General features: G+C 48.1%; 1 protein-coding gene across 1 annotated transcript in view; it reads left to right on the plus strand.

The window, feature by feature from the left end:
• TEX10 (testis expressed 10) overlaps window positions 1-19,503 on the plus strand; it is a 633,649-nt gene that overhangs the window by 595,960 nt on the left and 18,186 nt on the right. The window contains exon 13 of the mRNA XM_069730421.1: window positions 10,317-10,527. Coding sequence (XP_069586522.1) covers window positions 10,317-10,527 — 211 coding nt within the window. The remainder of the gene's footprint in view (window positions 1-10,316; window positions 10,528-19,503) is intronic.

A 19,503-nucleotide genomic window follows, 5' to 3' on the forward strand; every position in this document is an offset into this window, starting at 1 on the left:
CCCGATGCGCAAGCCGGGTCAGGACTATATGTGTTGTGAATTCTTTTGTCGAACTCCCTTCTGTGGTCGTGAATGGTACTTCGGCGAGTTCTGTCCATGGACTCCCTCTGGTGGCTGTGAGTGAAGCTGCTGCTTCTGAGGTTCCTTACACAGGTGACGTGGTTTATCCTTTGGTTGGCTGCTCTATTTAACTCCACTCAGATCGTTACTCCATGCCAGCTGTCAATGTTCCTGCATTGGTTCAGTTCGCTCTTGGATCTTTCTGATGACCTGTCTTCTCCAGCAGAAGCTAAGTTCCTGATAGTTATTATTTGTTCATTGTTTCCTTGTCCAGCTGGTTATCATGATTTTGTCTTGCTAGCTGGAAGATCTGGGATGCAGAGTGGCATCTCCGCACCGTTAGTCGGTGCGGAGGTCTTTTTGCACACTCTGCGTGGTCTTTTGTAGTTTTTTGTGCTGACCGCAAAGATACCTTTCCTATCCTCTGTCTGTTTAGTAAGTCTGGCCTCCCTTTGCTGAAACCTGTTTCATTTCTGCGTTTGTGACTTTCATCTTTACTCACAGTCAATATATGTGGGGGGCTGCCTTTTCCTTTGGGGAATTTCTCTGAGGCAAGGTAGGCTTTATTTTCTATCTCTAGGGCTAGCTAGCTCTTAGGCTGTGAAGAGGCGTCTAGGGAGAGTCAGGAACGCTCCACGGCTATTTCTAGTTGTTGTGATAGGATTAGGGCCTGCGGTCAGCAGAGCTCCCACATCCCAGAGCTTGTCCTGTGTGAGTTTAACTATCAGGTCGTGCCGGGTGCTCCTAACCACCGGGTCCATAACATATATGGGCTGTTGCTGAGTTGGAGATTGGGTCAGTGTGTTCGTTTAAAGTGACTTCCTGTGTTTGGATACCCAGAGCAGGAAAGGACTGGCCAACGGGCCTGAACTGTTGTTATTTAGCACCTTATGTGTTCGGGTCTCAGGAGCAAGGGGACCGGAGTCGATCGTACCCGAGTTAAAAGAACTTGAACTATGTTCCAGGGTTCCAGCCGAGTGGGACTGCGGCCATCGGTGACCCATCGGCAGCGTTGGACATAGACTGTAATCACTGTAAAAATGTTAAATGTTTTTGAAAAAAAAAATTTCTAACAGTTTTAAGTTACTGGTGCCGCCATGGTCGGGGACGACCATGTTTTAGAAGAGAGTGTAAGGAGGTGACGGAGACCCGCATATGCTTCCCCCCTCTTTGGTCCACTAATAGTGGGCAGTTCCCTAATGTTCATTAATGTGAATGTAATTGATGTGTGTGTAATTGAGGTGGTACTGTAATGAAATTATACTATGGGTTGTGTGTAAGATTAGGGATAGGATATAAGGTAGTATAGAACAATAGTGGGGCTAGAATAGAGGGGGGCATATTAGAGAGAGAATTGGAGTGCTAGTTTAGGTACAGGCAGCATAGGGGTTTTCCAGTGAGGAGGAGTTAGTGCAGTGCAGAGAAATAGGAGAGAGACTTCCTGGTTAGGGAGCAGAGCCCGGGCAGCCTTGCTCAGAGCAAGAAGTAAGGAGCAGCAGTGAGAGTGACAGTGCCAGCCGTGGGGATAAAGCTGCTACGGCAGGAAGGGGCCCAAGGCAGAGAGTCATGAGGTTGTCCATCAGCTTAGACAGGACCGTTCTGAGGAGGATCTGGGGTCTACGACCGGGGCAGGTGGTGCTGAGACGGCGAGCCTGGCACCTTTTCCTGAATGGTAGGAAGCTGGTGGGACTGAAGGCACGGACGGGACAGAGATTGTCCAGGAGTGGGACAGAAATTGTCTAGAAGGCAGGCAGGGATTTGCCAGAAGAGAGACTGTTTTTGTCAGAAAGAACCGAGGCTGCCCGGGATGCAGGGAAAGTGCAGGACATGTGGCACAGTGTACACAGAACGACATTTGTTATGGATACCCTACTGCTAAGTAAAGTTGAACCATTGGAAAAAAAACATTCTCTGAAATGGATTGTGGAGCTCGTGGAAACAACCAGGAGTGATGGAAGCCGAGAAGACTTTGACAGTAAATGTGAGAGTGTTGTTGCGCAAACTGCACATTCTGCAGAAGAGACATTGTATTTCATCTGTGGGGCACCAGGGTGTGGGAACAGTACAGTACTGCCTTACACTGCATCGGATCGTCTTTTACAATTGTCAAACAGTAATCTGAAAGCATTGATGGATTCCTGTTGTGAATTCTGCTTTTGGGTTCCCTGCAGTGGTTGTAGGTGGTAATGCAGTTGTCCCTGAGTTGCAGTCCTGGTCAGGTGTTTCTGCTGATTGCAGTTCTGACTGGGGTATTTAGGTGTGCAGGATTCATTAGTCCTTGCCAGTTGTCCATGGTTCTGGGAGGTTTTGGATCTTTGTCTGGTTCCTCCTGCCTTGCTGCCAATTCAGCAAAGATAAGTGTCTGGTTTTTGTTTCTGTGGCACACATGCTGTGTGCTTAATAATTCTGTGCTATTCATTTGTTTTCTCTTGTCCAGCTTAGATTGTGTCAGTGTTTTCTCAGTCTTGTTGGATTGGAGTTGCAGATATACGCGCCACATCTTTAGTTAGATGGTGGAGTTTTTTGTATTTTCTGCTGTGGATATTTTTGGAAGGATTTTAATACTGACCGCTTAGTATTCTGTCCTATCCTTTCCTATTTTAGCTAGAGTGGCCTCTTTTGCTAAATCCTGTTTCCTGCCTGCGTGTGTCTTTTCCTCTACTACTCACAGTCAATATTTGTGGGGGCCTGCCTAACCTTTGGGGTTCTGCTCTGAGGCAAGGTAGAATTCCTATTTCCATCTATAGGGGTATTTAGTCCTCCGGCTGTCGAGGTGTCTAGGATTTGTTAGGCACACCCCACGGCTACTTCTAGTTGCGGTGTTAAGTTCAGGATTTGCGGTCAGTACAGTTTACACCAACTCCAGAGAAAGTTCCATGCAGCTCCAAGGTCACCGGATCATAACAGATTCCATTTTCTCTTACATCTTTTCTCCATAGCCGCAATATCTTAGTGAAATCTCTCACCGTGCTCATCGCTCACTGCTTTGCAGTTTGATGGAGTCTAGCTATTAATGTAAGAAACGAATCTTTAAGGACACGGTATAGCCAAGAGCCTTATACAGTTAGGTCCATATATATTTGGACAGAGACAACATTTTTCTAATTTTGGTTATAGACATTACCACAATGAATTTTAAACAAAACAATTCAGAAGCAGTTGAAGTTCAGAGTTTCAGCTTTCATTTGAGGGTATCCACATTAAAATTGGATGAAGGGTTTAGGAGTTTCAGCTCCTTAACATGTGCCACCCTGTTTTTAAAGGGACCAAAAGTAATTGGACAGATTCAATAATTTTAAATACAATTTTCATTTTTAGTACTTGGTTGAAAACCCTTTGTTGGCAATAACTGCCTGAAGTCTTGAACTCATGGACATCACCAGACACGGTTTCCTCCTTTTTGATGCTCTGCCAGGCCTTCACTGTGGTTTTCAGTTGCTGTTTGTGGGCCTTTCTGTCTGAAGTTTAGTCTTTATCAAGTGAAATGCATGCTCAATTAGGTTGAGATCAGGTGACTGACTTGGCCATTCAAGAATATTCCACTTCTTTGCTTTAATAAACTCCTAGGTTGCTCTGGGTTGCTTTGGCTTTGTTTTAGGTCAGTGTCCATCTGTAGGATGAAACGACGACCAATCAGTTTTGCTGCATTTGGCTGGATCTGAGCACACAGTATGTCTCTGAATACCTCAGAATTCATTCGGCTGCTTCTGTCCTGTGTCACATCATCAATAAACACTAGTGACCCAGTGCCACTGGCAGCCACGCATGCCCAAGCCATCACACTGCCTCCGCCGTGTTTTACAGATGATGTGGTATGCTTTGGATCATGAGCTGTACCATGCCTTCGCCATACTTTTCTCTTTCCATCATTCTGGTAGAGGTTGATCTTGGTTTCATCTGTCCAAAGAGTGTTATTCCAGAACTGTGCTGGCTTTTTTAGATGTTTTTTAGCAAAGTCCAGTCTAGCCATTTTATTCTTGATGCTTATGAGTGGCTTGCACCGTGCAGTGAACCCTCTGTATTTACTTTCATGCAGTCTTCTCTTTATGGTAGATTTGGATATTGATACGCCTACCTCCTGGAGAGTGTTGTTCATTTGCTTGGCTGTTGTGAAGTGGTTTCTCTTCACCATGGAGATTATTCTGCGATCGTCCACCACTGTTGTCTTCCGTGGGCGCCCAGGTCTTTTTGCATTGATGCGTTCACCAGTGCTTGCTTTCTTTCTCAGGGTGTACCAAACTGTAGATTTTGCCACTCATAATATTGTAGCAATTTCTCGGATGGTTTTTTCAGTTTTCGCAGCTTAGGGATGGCTTGTTTCACCTGCATGGAGAGCTACTTTGACCACATGTTTACTGCACAGCAAAACCTTCCAAATGCAAGCACCACACCTCAAATCAACTCCAGGCCTTTTATCTGCTTAATTGAGAATGACATAACGAAGGGATTGCCCACACCTGTCCATGAAATAGCCTTGGAGTCAATTGTCCAATTACTTTTGGTCCCTCTAAAAACAGGGAGGCACATGTTAAGGAGCTGAAACTCCTAAACCCTTCATCCAATTTTAATGTGGATACTCTCAAATGAAAGCTGAAAGTCTGAACTTCAACTGCATCTGAATTGTTTTGTTTAAAATTCATTGTGGTAATGTCTATAACCAAAATTAGAAAAATGTCTCTGTCCAAATATATATGGACCAAACTGTATGTTTTAAGTAGATTATCCATCAATTCTTTATTGTTACCTGCTTTAGTTTCCCAAAATATTAGTTACCACTAATGTGAATGCTACCTAGACATTCAACCTTTTCCTTGGCCTGCAACAGAAAAACTCATTATCTTGAAGAAGCTTAGGAATCTGGAGTCCAATAAACACTCCTTCCTTTCCTTGCCTAAAGGTACCGTCACACATAACGATATCGTTAACGATATCGTTGCTTTTTGTGACGTAGCAACGATATCGTTAAGGAAATCGTTGTGTGTGACAGCGACCAACGATCAGGCCCCTGCTGAGAGATCGTTGGTCGCTGAGGAAAGTCCAGAACTTTATTTCGTCGCTGGACTTCCCGCTGACATCGCTGGATCGGCGTGTGTGACACCGATCCAGCGATGTCTTCACTGGTAACCAGGGTAAACATCGGGTTACTAAGCGCATGGCCGCGCTTAGTAACCCGATGTTTACCATGGTTACCAGCGTTCTGCTTCCTGCACTGGCTGTGAGCGCCGGTCAGCCGGAAAGCAGAGCGGTGACGTCACCGCTGTGCTTTCCGGCCGCTGTGCTCAGTCAGTGCAGGAGGAGTGCAGAGAAGCAGAGCGCCGGGGACAGATAGCTGAAGGTAAGTATGTACTGTTTGTTTTTTTACGTTTACGATGGTAACCAGGGTAAACATCGGGTTACTAAGCGCGGCCCTGCGCTTAGTAACCCGATGTTTACCCTCGTTACCCGGGGACTTCGGGATCGTTGGTCGCTGGAGAGCTGTCTCTGTGACAGCTCTCCAGCGACCAAACAGCGACGCTGCAGCGATCGACATCGTTGTCGGTATCGCTGCAGCGTCGCTTAGTGTGACGGTACCTTAACTCAACCTTGGAAATTTATCAATGAGATAAGGTGTGGTTCAGTTGAGTTTGTTGACATAAAGTCTCGGTCTTGAGAGGAAAAATGCTTCATGACAAAACACCCTCTTCTTCCTCACTGGACTGAGTTCTTCTATATGTGGTACTCAGTGTATTGCAGATGAAATGTTTGGATACTTTAAAGTCCGCTGCTTCCTTAAAACCCCTTTCCTAATGGGGGCATCTGGCAGAAATGGCAGTTAGATCGGTTGTCTCTCTCCAGATTATTGGGACTGCAAAAGGCATAGATTGCCTCTTTCTATGCAACCACGGAGTAAGATGTGATCTATTGCAGCATATGTGCGGAGCCCAACCCTTGTCCTGATCTTCTATTCTGCAGCCAAAATGCAGGTTGTAGGTTTTCCTTATGTTAGTCAGGTTTCACCTTTGTGAAACAAGTGACTTCTCCCCATCGTTAATGCAAGAACAAAGCATATCTGAGAAAAACATAGAATTATGCCAAAATACTAAGAATCTAAGCAAAGATATCCTAAAACCGTATACCTTACACAGACAGCATTGATAAAAATAGGTGATGCAACTGTAATTTGGATTATGCCTACAGAACTGAGTTGGCATTGTTTGATTGGTCACTCGAAAATGATAAAATACTGAATGCTCAATAGACTATATAGATGATGTAATAGATTAGCTGCTAACAATGCCATAATGATGAAGTAATAAAGACGCAATTTTCCTGTAAGCATGCATGACAGGTTTCAAAAGTAATTGCAACCTCTTCTGGATCTTTAAAATTACAGCTAATCAGCAAATATTCATTTTCACACATCATTAAATACAACTGTTCGCATCTCTGAAACAATTTGGCTGTGGTAGGCTACATTCACATTTGCGTTACTGGGCGCAGCGTCATCGACGCATACCGACGCATGCGTCATGCACTCCTATCTTTAACATGGGGGGCGCATGGACATGCGCCGGTATGCGTTATACTGCGTTTTACGACGTATGCATCATATAGACGCACAAGACAGGGTGCAGAGGACGCTACTTGTAGCGTTTTCCCTGCGCCGAAAGTCTTGATCAATAGGGTCTTATGACAACGCATGCGTCGCAAAACGCAGCGTTTTGTATTTGCGTTGTTGGTTGCGTCGCGTCGCCGACGCTGCGCCCAACAACGCAAATGTGAACGTAGTCGTAGAATGTTACATAGCAATAACCTGCTGATTGATTCCCTTTAGTCCATGTTCCCACGTTCAGTAATGTAAGGCAAAATCAGGAGTGAAGCAATCAGAGGAAAATATAATAGAAACATATAACAAAGGCAAACACCAGCGCTACCAATAGAAAAGATACCCTTTGCTGCTGGTATCAAAACAGCCAGATGCCAGGGCGGTCAATGTAAGTAAACAATATTAGTAAAACAGGAGGATACCGCGCTAAAGGGAATTATCTGTGCTGAGGAATCAATATACCAACAGGTGGAGTATACCAAAGTTATTAATAAACTCCCCGCTGAGTCCCTGCTACATATAATGGAAAAAATAAAAAATAAATAAATAAAAAATGGAGGGATAAGTGCACTGTGATAAATACTATGCTGAGCACAACGTGGTACCAGAGGTGTTGGCATTAACCAATATGAGTCTGACTCACCGAAGTCTGATGTTAGACGTAATGCCAGAGGTACCAAGGATCCGAGCGCCCTGAAAGAGTCCGGCACATGAGACGCTGATCCTGAGGAACAAGTACTGGGCGAGGAGGCCAGCGCCAGGTGGCAGCAGCCAAACAGGAAGGCTGTGAGTCGCCGTGGAAACCAGGAACGCCCCAGCCGGTGGCGTCCCTGGAAACAGTGAAGGAAAATAAAAAATGGCCGACGGGAGCGCTCACTGTGTGACGTCACAAAAAGCGTGGAGCAACACTGGGACCAAGCAAACAACCGACGTGTGTAGAAGGAACGCAGTCCTTCATCAGGCTTACCGTCTGCTTGGGAAACCCCACTAAATAGCTACTAGTGTCCTGCCCCCCACTCCTAACACCGCCCACAGGGCTGATACTGAAATTTACTGTGCCTCACCGCTGTTACTGTGTAGCCTGAAGCTAGAGAGGTGGCGCTCAGGGCTAATGCACCTGTACACCGAGGGGAGAAACACCCTGCGTGCCTGACACAGGTTCGAACCCAGTAGGTAAGGACTCAAAACGTTAAAATATATATATATGTGAATTTCTTTGAATTATATGTGTTTAAAACTATTGTTTTATTTAATCAATAAAGCATCTTGCAATCTTTTAATCATTAAATTATATTAAAAGAAATTTCATTCGAAACGCGTCGGTTGTTTGCTTGGTCCCAGTGTTGCTCCACGCTTTTTGTGACGTCACACAGTGAGTGCTCCCGTCAGCCACTACATTTGAAGACCACTACATTGGTCAGCCAGCTTTCGCACTTTGTCCAGCACAGAATCTATTAACTCTTTGCCTATTGTATAGTGCCCACGAGCATAGTTGTTAGCAGCATCTTCTTTTCCAGTAATAAGCTGCTCTGGGTGGAACAAGGTTTTATATAGTCCAGTCCTAGTCTCATCTTTGACAGTTTCTTCTACATCAACAAACACTGCTCTTGGTACATGCTTTCCAGATCCAGTCTCACTGAAGAAGGTGCCAAAAGAAGAGTCCACGGATTGTGTGGTTCTGCCAGTTTCTATTACCCCATCTGGTTGGATGCCATGTTCCAAGCAGTACAGCTCCCAGCAGGAGTTTCCCATCTGAACACCTGCCTGGCCTACATGGACAGATATGCATTCCCTCATGATTTCCCCGTTGGCTTTTCACCTCCACACAGCCGCCTTCCCAGCTAGCCAAACTACCAGTATTAAAGAAAACCATCAATTTAACCCATTTCCAACATTTTGCATAATAGTATGCTGATGTCGGACACCCTCCCTTTGACGTGGGCTCCGGCGGTGAGCCCACATATTTCACTGCACATGTTGGCTGTTTTGAATAGCTAACGTGCTCGGAGCAGCCGCGGGTGGAATCGTGATCCACCCCCGGCTAGTAACCCGATAGAGTTTGACAGCGGCATTTAATATGCACTTCCAGCAATCACGCAGGAAATCAGCCCATTGGTGATCGTGGGTCACCGATGGGTTGGCAAGACAACCAGAAGTCTCCTGCAGACCTCTATGGTTGTCACTGTCTGATTGCTATTAGCGCCGCCCGGTGGTCGGAGCTCATAGCAAGTGAGTAATTCTGCTACATACAGGCGATCTGATCATCCCCTGTATGTAGCAAAGCCGATCGGGTTATGGCAGATTCTAGTCTCCCATGGAGACGATTGAAGCATGACAAAAGTTAAAAAATAATGTCTTTAAAAATATGGAAAAAATAAAAGTTCAAATCCACCCCCTTTTCGCCCCATTCAAAATAAAACAATACAAAAATTTAAACATACACATATTTGGTATCGCCGAGTTCAGAATTGCCTGATCTATCAATAAAAAAAAGATTAACCTAATCGCTAAACGGCGTAGCGATGAAAAAAAGTAAAAGGACCAGAATTACGTTTTTTTGGTCGCCATGACATTGCATTAAAATGCAATAAAGGGCAATCAAAAAATCGTATCTGCACCAAAATGGTATCACTAAAACGTCAGCTAGGCACACAAAAAATAAGCCCTCTCCCAACCCCTCACCCAAAGAGATGCTACAAGTATTGGACAATGGCGCACATTTTTTTTTCTAACAAGTTTGAATTTTTTTTTCACCATTTAGATAAAAAAGAACCTATATGTTTGGTGTCTATGAACTCGTAATGACCTGGAGAATCATAATGGCATGTCAGTTTTAGCATTTAGTGAACATGGTAAAAACCATAAAAAACTATTCTGGGATTGCATTTTTTTGCAATTTCACCACACTTGGATTTTTTCCCATTTTCCAGTGCACTATACACTATATGTTAAAACTAATGGTGTCGTTCAAAAGTACAACTCGTCCCACAAAAAACAAGCCCTCACATGGTCATATTGACAGAAAAATAAAAAAGTTATGGCTCTGGGAAGAAGGGGAGCAAAAAATAAAAACTCAAAAACGAAAATATCTCCTAGGGTTAAAGAGGATACCATACACCATTGGTAGTATTGATGTTACTTTTATATTCCTAGTCGCTCTTTACCATTTTGTTAGTTTTCTATCTGCATTGCAGTAGCATTGTACGAACATTAAGATCCCCTATTCTTTCATTTCCCATTGCCTTCCAACCCTTACTTATATCTTCCAGCAATTGTCTGCTGTTTCTCCTCCTCATTTGTAGGCTTTTTTGCCCTGTCGGTTATAACTGTTTTTAAATTTTGTGAAATTAATAAAAATGCGTTTTTTTATTTTTGTTTGGATTTGCTTTTGGTCAGCTGCTGCGTCCATTCACCTGATTGAGTTGATTCTTTAAGTGCCTAACACTGTTTTTTGGACCCATGAGGTTGATTGAAGATGTCCAACCAAGTTACTGTGGTTCCTAGCAAGGACACACTTTGGTTAATAAGCTTGTCAAATTTATCAAAGTTGATAGCAATTTATTCCATGTGTTAAAAAGGTCTTAAATATAGAATTAGCCATTTCAATTGGTTAACATACATAGTTAAGTTAATACATAGTTAAAATTGTAGTAAATACTTTCCCTTGCAGGGATTTTCTATGGGGAGAATGCATTTCCTTACTGTCCTTGCTGCCAAATGTTCTGAAGCTGATGTTACAGAATCTTCAAGTTAGTCAGGCATGCCATCAAGAGCTACCCGTGATTGCCCAGCTGCTTCGTCTGCTACTCCAAAATGCGCAGCTAAGAAGTCATATGATGACGAATGCATTTCTTGTACAGCAGACCCTTCAGGATGTTATGGTATGATAATTTACTATATACAAAATGTTTGTGAATGCAAAACCTAAATTTTTGGTCATTGCTAACAGAATAAGTTGTTTCATCTAAACTGTGGTTCATAGGGACCAATCATGGATTTTCATATTATGGATACTTAGTAGTGATGAGTAGTGTTGAGCGATACCTTCCGATATCGGAAAGTATCGGTATCGGTTTGGATCGGCCGATATTCAAAAAATATCGGATATCGCCGATACCCGATCCCAATGCAAGTCAATGGGACCAAAATATCGGAATTAAAATAAACCCTTTCTTTCCTTGTAGGTTCATTCTACATGAAGGAAAACAACTAAGAATAATGTAGGATGTATTGGGGGAGGTGGCGGAGACATTAAAGGCAATGAGGATTAGCCCAATCAAATAGAATAGCATGATTTTTTTTTTTTTTAAAGACGTTCGGATTGAAAAAGATATTGACTATGTAAATTTTTTTTTATTTTGTCAGATATTGATGTTTCACTATTCCACGACCTTCCCCTTCTTTTTTTTCCTTTTCCCACACTTTCATCTTCATCATCATCAGCATCTTTGACATCAACTTCTTCACCTTATTCATCTTCTTCTTCATCTTCTACCTATTTTTTTTTTTTATTACATTCTTCATATTCATTTTCTTCAACTATTATTATTCTTCCTATTCTACATATTCTTTTTATTCCACTGTTATTATTCTTCCTATTCTAATTCTTCATCATATTCTCATTTGTGTCAGGCATTCCCGTAGTTATCTATAAAAGTTTGAAGATTACACCTTCCGTTCTGCCAGTCACAAAAGTTACATTTGTCCGCGTTCAGTTTGGCCTGCAGCATCAGGCTTTATCCAGGGGCACCACGAGGAGGAACGGACTCACCCCCATACACTGCTTAGTCTTCTTCTGCATATAATTTAGATAATATCTTTTGCTCTGATATTAAGTGTTATGCTTAATGTTCTTCTGCTCTTTGTTCTGCAGCCTCTTGTTCTTCTGCTTCTCGGTCTTCCATGTCGTCGTCTCCAGGGTCGTCGTCTTCAGTGTCGTCATCTCCGCCGTCGTCGTCTCCGCCGTCGTCGTCTCCGCCGTCGTCGTCTCCGCCGTCGTCGTCGTCGTCATCGGGGTGGTCTTCCGGGTCGTCGTCGTCATCGGGGTGGTCTTCCGGGTCGACGACTTTAGGGTCTTAAACTTGGAAATGTAGCAGAAGGTACAAGAAGGCTGAGAAAATGCCAAGAACCAGCTGATGGAACTGGAACTCGGATGGCTACCCGAAGGTTCAAGAGCCTATGGAACTACCGAGGACCAGCTGACGTTACTGGAACCCGGTTACTAAGCAGGAGGTACCCGTGCTAAAAAGCACTACCAAGGACCGCCTGACGTTGGCGGAACTCGGATACCCAGAAGGAGGCACCTAAGCCAAAGGCTCTGCCCGGAACCAGCTGACGTTACTGGAACCAGGATGGGGAGCAGAAGGTACAAGAGCAAAAGACACTGCCGAGAACCAGCTGATGGTACTGGAACCCGGATGGGTAGCCGAAGGTCCAAGAGCCAATGGAACTACCGAGGACCAGCTGACGTTACTGGAACCCGGTTACTAAGCAGGAGGTACCCGTGCCTGAAAGCACTACCAAGGACCACCTGACGTTGGTGGAACTTGGATACCCAGAAGGAGGCACCTAAGCCAAAGGCTCTGCCCGGAACCAGCTGACGTTACTGAAACCAGGATGGGGAGCAGAAGGTACAAGAGCAAAAGACACTGCCTAGAACCAGCTGACGGTGCTGGAACCAGGTGGTGGACCCGAAGGCCCACAGGAGAGGAGAGAACAGCTAGGCCGCGAGGCAGCCGCAGTTACCGAACCCCAACAGTCCTACAGGGGGAGCTGGGCCTACTGGCACTACAGAACCAGCCTTGACTACCAGTTCACGCAGCCCACATAGGAAGCTCCTAAACTGGAGGCACCCTGGAGTTGGCTAACTCGACCGCACCACGACGGGGCAAGCATAGGCGTCTCAGTGAAGTTGACACAACCCGGAAACAGCTGACGGTGCTGAAACCAGGCTTGGCACGAGGGAGTACCTGTGACAAGAACACTGCCGAGAACCAGCTGGCGGTGCTGGAACCCGGATGCGTTGCCCCAGTGTGCAAGAGCCAATGGCACGACCGAGGACCAGCTGACGGTGCTGGAACCCGGTTACTAAGCTGTAGGTGCCCACGCTTAAAAGCACTACCAAGGACCGCCTGGCGTTGGCGGAACTCGGATACCCAGGAGGAGGCACCTAAGCCAAAGGCTCGGCCCGGAACCAGCTGACGGTGCTGGAACCAGGTGGTGGACCCGAAGGTCCACAGGAGAGGAGAGAACAGCTAGGCCGCGAGGCAGCCGCAGTTACCGAACCCCAACAGTCCTACAGGGGGAGCTGGGCCTACTGGCACTACAGAACCAGCCTTGACTACCAGTTCACGCAGCCCACATAGGAAGCTCCTAAACTGGAGGCACCCTGGAGTTGGCTAACTCGACCGCACCACGACGGGGCAAGCATAGGCGTCTCAGTGAGCTTGACACAACCCGGAAACAGCTGACGGTGCTGAAACCAGGCTTGGCACGAGGGAGTACCTGTGACAAGAACACTGCCGAGAACCAGCTGGCGGTGCTGGAACCCGGATGCGTTGCCCCAGTGTGCAAGAGCCAATGGCACGACCGAGGACCAGCTGACGGTGCTGGAACCCGGTTACTAAGCTGTAGGTGCCCGCGCTTAAAAGCACTACCAAGGACCGCCTGGCGTTGGCGGAACTCGGATACCCAGGAGGAGGCACCTAAGCCAAAGGCTCGGCCCGGAACCAGCTGACGGTGCTGGAACCAGGTGGTGGACCCGAAGGTCCACAGGAGAGGAGAGAACAGCTAGGCCGCTAGGCAGCCGCAGTTACCGAACCCCAACAGTCCTACAGGGGGAGCTGGGCCTACTGGCACTACAGAACCAGAATTGACTACCAGTTCACGCAGCCCACATAGGAAGCTCCTAAACTGGAGGCACCCTGGAGTTGGCTAACTCGACCGCACCACGACGGGGCAAGCATAGGCGTCTCAGTGAGCTTGACACAACCCGGAAACAGCTGACGGTGCTGAAACCAGGCTTGGCACGAGGGAGTACCTGTGACAAGAACACTGCCGAGAACCAGCTGGCGGTGCTGGAACCCGGATGCGTTGCCTATTAAAGATTGTCTTCCTAGAGCCCCAACTAGCGGTGTTGGAGCAAAGGGTAAGCAGGGGGAGATGAGTGTAGGCCGAAGCCTGCACTGGAGGCAGCTTTGTGTCTGCGTTGCGTTTGCAGGACACTTTGCCGGCTACACACTGGGGGAACAGCTGGCGTTGCTGAACCCCACTAACACAATGGCGTGTGTTTTTCTCTGTGCAGCTAGCACTTGCGGGCAAAAACTAGCGATGTTAGAGCCCGTGTTGAAGCAGGAGGAGGAGGAGAGGAGCAGAGTGTAGGCCGAAGCCTAGTTGAACCAATTTCAAAGGAAACCTTTAACCCCCCCCTCAGGTGTTACAAAGTACAAGAGACACACCTTGTGCAGTATTAATGCTGCACAAGTGAAAGGTTGCTCTATTAATTTGTCTACTTTCACACGCTGAATGAAAGACATACACAATTTACCCCATTCTACAGTCAAACTGTAGTGGATGCGTGACTTGGTTTTTTGATGAGACGCAGCACAGGTGTCCAAAATAACGCCTTGGTGCTTGGCGCAGCTTCCTGAGCGTTGTTATTTGCTGTACAGGAGTCTGCGCTCTTGTGTTATCCCTTGGCAATGCCCTGTTAGCGCTGCCCATCTTATGACATCATTTCATGTTGGCCGGTGCGGTTAACGATGGCCATAAATCCCAGACCCACAGTGTCTTTTCATAAAGCCACACTGCGGTGCTGGGATTCGTGGCCTTGAGCAGTAAATATTTTGGCCGCTCACACACGTCCTTACACCTGCTTCAGACTGGGCGGCCTCTGCTGATCCCTTCTCGCATGTCGCGGCCATGAGGCTGCACAGTCTGAAGAAGGCGGAAGGAGATGAGTTAAGACAGGCGAAGATATGCACTGCTCGTGCCCATCAATCACACCCTCGCAGTCAAAATAATTAAGACAACGAGGAGCATTTTATTCAGGCAGGGCGGACGCACAGGCGCAACTAGCCAACCGATGATGTCAGAAGACGGGAAGCGCTACCAAGGGGGGTGCTGCGTATCATTAGAAAGGAAAGTCACACCTCAGGGACAGTGGAATGGTCTCAAAGAGACACATTTTGTACGTGTTGAGTTCCACGTGGGCAAGGATAAAAAGTCAGCCACCTTGTACAAATGCAGCAGTACTGCTGTACAAGGTGGCTGTTATACATAGAAACACCTGGGGGAGAGGGGGCCAGGCTCCCTTCAATTTCAGTTCATGTGCCTGCGTGGCGTTTGCAGGACACGTTGCCAGCTACACAGCAGGGGAACAGCTGGCGTTGCTGAACCCCACTAACACATTGGCTGGTGTTTTTCTCTGTGCAGCTAGCAGTTCCGGGCAAAAACTAGCGGTGTTAGAGCCCAGGGTCAGCAGGAGGAGGAGGAGAGGAGCAAAGTGTAGGCCGAAGCCTGCACTGGTGGAAGCTTTTGGTCGGTTGTGCCAGCGTGGCTTGTGCTGGACACGATGCCGACTACACAGCAGGGGAACAGCTGGCGGTGCTGAACCCCACTGACACATCACCTAGTGTTTTTTCTGTGTAGACAACACTTCCAGGTGTCAACTGACAGTGTTGAAACCCAGGGAATCAAAGAGGAGCAGAGTGTAGGCCGAAGCCTGCAGTGGAGCAAGTGTAAAGGGAACCTTTAACCCCCCCCCCCCCCCCCAGGCATTTGTTGCTGAAAAAGCCATCTTGTACAGCAGTAATACTGCACATGGAAAATGGTGGCTCCGAAAATAATGCTCCTTGCAAACGCTGAAGTACACACTCATATAATGTGTCCCCTCACACCGTCAAACCATCCCGGAAGTGGGACTTTCCTTTGTAATGTGACACAGCACAGCCGTCATTCCAACCCCCTTGGTGCCGTGCGCCACCTCCTCAACGTTGTTTGGTTCTGTCACGGAGCCCGCGCTGTAATGTTATCCCTTGGCCATGCACAGTTAGCGGTGCCCGTCTTCTGACATCATTTAGGTGTCAGGCTGGCAGTGCCTGTGCGTCAAAGCTGCCCGAGATCCAACCTTGCAGTGTCATCAAATGTAATCCCACTGCGGGCCAGGGATCCATGGGCATGCGCAGTGCATATCATCGCCTCTCACTCACCTCCTTCATGCTTCTTCAGACTGTGCGGCGTCACGGCCGTGGCATGCTATTAGGGATCAGCTGACGCCGCCTAGTCTGAAGAAGCATGAAGAAGGGGAATGAGAGGCTAGTATATGCACTGCGCATGGCCATGGATACCAGGCCGACTGTGGGATCACATTAGACGACACTGCGAGGTGGGATTTCGGGCAGCGTGGACACACAGGCGCAGCCAGGACGACAACAAATGATGTCAGAGGACGGGCAGCGCAAACTGTGCATGGCCAAGGGATAACATAACAGTGCAGGGTCCATGACGGAATCAAACAACGCTAAGGAGGCAGCGCACGGTGCCAAGGGGGTAGCAATGACGGCTGTGCTGCGTCACATTACAAAGGAAAGTCCCACCTCTGGGACGGTTGGACGGTGTGAGGGGACACATTACATGAGTGTGTAGTTCAGCGTTTCCAAGGAGCCTAATTTCAAGAGCGACCTTTCCCTTGTGCAGTATTAGTGCTGCACATGGTGGCTCTTTCAGTAACAAACGCCTAGGGGGGGGGACAGGTCCCCTTACATTTTAGTTGTGCCAGCGTGGCGGTCGCATGACACGTTGCCGGATACACAGCTGGGGATCAGCTGACGTTACTGAACCCCAATAACAGAGGAGCGACTGTTGACTGTGCACACAGCACTTCCAGGCACCAACTGGCGGTGTTAGAGCCCAGGGACAGCAGGAGGAGCAGATTGGAGGTATTACCGCACACACAGCTGGGGATCAGCTGACGTTACTGAACCCCAATAACAGAGGAGCGACTGTTGACTGTGCACACAGCACTTCCAGGCACCAACTGGCGGTGTTAGAGCCCAGGGACAGCAGGAGGAGCAGATTGGAGGTATTACCGCACACACAGCTGGGGATCAGCTGACGTTACTGAACCGCAATAACAGAGGAGCGACTGTTGACTGTGCACACAGCACTTCCAGGCACCAACTGGCGGTGTTAGAGCCCAGGGACAGCAGGAGGAGCAGAGGAACAGAGTGTAGGCCGAAGCCTGATTGGAGCAAGTTGAAAGGGAACCTTTAACCCCCCCCCCCCCCCCAAGACGTTTGTAGCTGAAAGAGCCATCTTGTGCAGCGCTAAGGATGCAAAAGGAAAAGGTTGCTCTTTTAATTATGCTCCTTGCAAACACAGAAGTAAACACTAAAAATGTGTCCCCTTATACCGTTAAACCGTCACGGAGGTGCGAATTTCCTTCGTAATGGGACACAGCACAGCTGTCATTCCTATCCCCTTGGTGCCGTGTGCTGCCTCCTCAGCGTTGTTTTTAGCTGTCACGGAGCCTGCGCTGTTCTGTTATCCCTTGGCCATGCCCAATTAGCGCTGCCTGTCTTCTGACATAATTTGGTGTCAGGCTGTCAGTGCCTGTGCGTCCACGCTGCTCCAGATCCCACCTCGCAGTCTCGTCTAACGTAATCCCACTGCGGGCCTTGGATCCATGGGCATGCACAGTGCATATCCTCGACTCTCACTCCCCTCCTTCCCTCTTCTTCAGACTGTGCGTTGTCACGGCCGTGGCATGCTATTAGGGATCAGCTGACGGCGCACAGTCTAAAGAAGGCGGAGGGAAATGAGCGAGAGCCCGAGGGGAAGATATGCACTGCGCATGCCCATGGATCCCAGGCCCGCAGTGTGACTCAATCAGAAGACACTGCGAGGCGGGATCTATGGCAGCGCGGCCGCACAGGCGCAGCCAGCCTGACACCAAATTATGTCAGAAGACAGGCAGCGCAAATAGGGCATGGCCAAGGGATAACAGAACAGCGCAGGCTCCGTGACAGCTTAAAACAACGCTGAGGAGGCAGCGCATGGCATCAAGGGGGTAGGAATGACGGCTGTGCTGCGTCACATTACGAAGGAAAGTCCCAGCTCTGGGACGGTATAACGGTATCCGTGAACACATTTTATAAGTGTTAAGTTCTGCGTGTGCAAGGAGCCCCAAAAAAATAGCTACCTTTTCCTTGTGCAGCATTACTGCTGCACAAGATGGCTCTTTCAGTAACAAACGACGGGGGGGGGGGGCAGGTTCCCTTACATTCAGGTTGTTGTGCCAGCGTAGCGGTCGCAGGACACATTGCCGGCTACACAGCTGGGGATCAGCTGACGTTACTGAAACCCAATAACACTGGGTCGTATGTTTTGACTGTGCAGCCTGCACTTCTGAGCCGCAACTGGCGGTGTTGGAGCCCAGGAATAGCATTTCAGGTGGTAGAAAGATGAACACAGCAGAAGACCTGGATGACACCCAATTAATTAATCAGGCAGAGGAGTGGCAAATTCCTGCGAGATCCAGGCCTGGTTCATTTTCAGGAAAGTAAGCCGGTCAACGTTATCGGAGGATAGTCGCATGCGACGGTCTGTTAGTACACCACCTGCGGCACTAAAGACACGTTCCGATAAGACACTAGCCGCAGGGCAAGCCAGCACCTCCAATGCATACTGACTTAGCTCTGGCCATGTATCCAGCTTAGAGACCCAAAACTTGAACGGGGAAGAGCTGTCGGGGAGTACAGTAAGAGGGCAAGCCATGTAGTCTGTCACCATCTGACGGAACCGTTGCCTCCTGCTGACTGGAGCCGCCGGTGATGGTGTAGACATTTGGGGCGGGCACACAAAAGTGTGCCAGAGTTGTGCCATACTCGGCTTGCCTTGGGCAGAGGCACTGCTTCTGCTCCCTCTTTGGGCAGAGCCTCCCCCACTGCCTCGACGCACTGAGCTGCTTTGTAAAGCACTAGCAGCACTCCTCTCAGTTGGACAGGAGAAGATGATGGAATTCACCAGTGTGTCGTGGTACTCCCGCAATTTACGTTCCCGGGTCAACGCAGGGATGAGGTTTTGGACGTTGTCCCGGTAGCGAGGATCGAGGAGGGTGAACACCCAATAATCAGGCATGTTGAGAATGTGGTCGATGCGGCGGTCATTTCTCAGGCACTGCAGCATAAAATCCACCATGTGCTGCAGAGTGCCAACCGGCCCAGAAACGCTGTCCCCTGCTTGAGACATGATCTCTGCCCGCTCGTCATCACCCCACCCTCGCTGTACACACTGACCACTGGACAATTGTGTCGCTCCCTCCTCTGGACGGAGCTCTTCCTCGTCCATTGACTCCTCCTCATCCTCCTCACAAATTGGCCCCTGCGTACCCCTTTGTGAGGAACCACGTGGCGCTGACTCTCCAGAAGCTGATGGAAAAGGTGACTCCTCATCCTCCACCTCTTCCACCACATCATCCCTTAACCCTTGCAAAGTTTGCTGAAGCAGGCAGATAAGGGGGACAGTCATGCTGACTAGTGCATCATCTGCACTTGCCATCCGCGTGGAATAATCAAAAGGACGCAAAACCTGGCAGACGTCCTTCAGAGTGGCCCACTCTGTGGTTGTGAAGTCTGATCGGCGCTGACTGCGACTTCTTTGCGCCTGATGCAGCTGGTACTCCATAACTGCTTGCTGCTGCTCGCACAACCGCTCCAACATATGTAACGTGGAATTCCACCGGGTAGGTAGGTCACATATGATGCGGTGTTCCGGAAGGCGGAATCTGCGCTGCAGAGCAGCAATGCGGGATCTGGCCAAGCTGGAACGCCGCAAGTGAGCACACTCTAGGCGGACCT

The sequence above is a fragment of the Ranitomeya imitator genome, chromosome 6 (assembly GCF_032444005.1).
Source record: "Ranitomeya imitator isolate aRanImi1 chromosome 6, aRanImi1.pri, whole genome shotgun sequence".
NCBI classification, from domain to species: domain Eukaryota; kingdom Metazoa; phylum Chordata; class Amphibia; order Anura; family Dendrobatidae; genus Ranitomeya; species Ranitomeya imitator.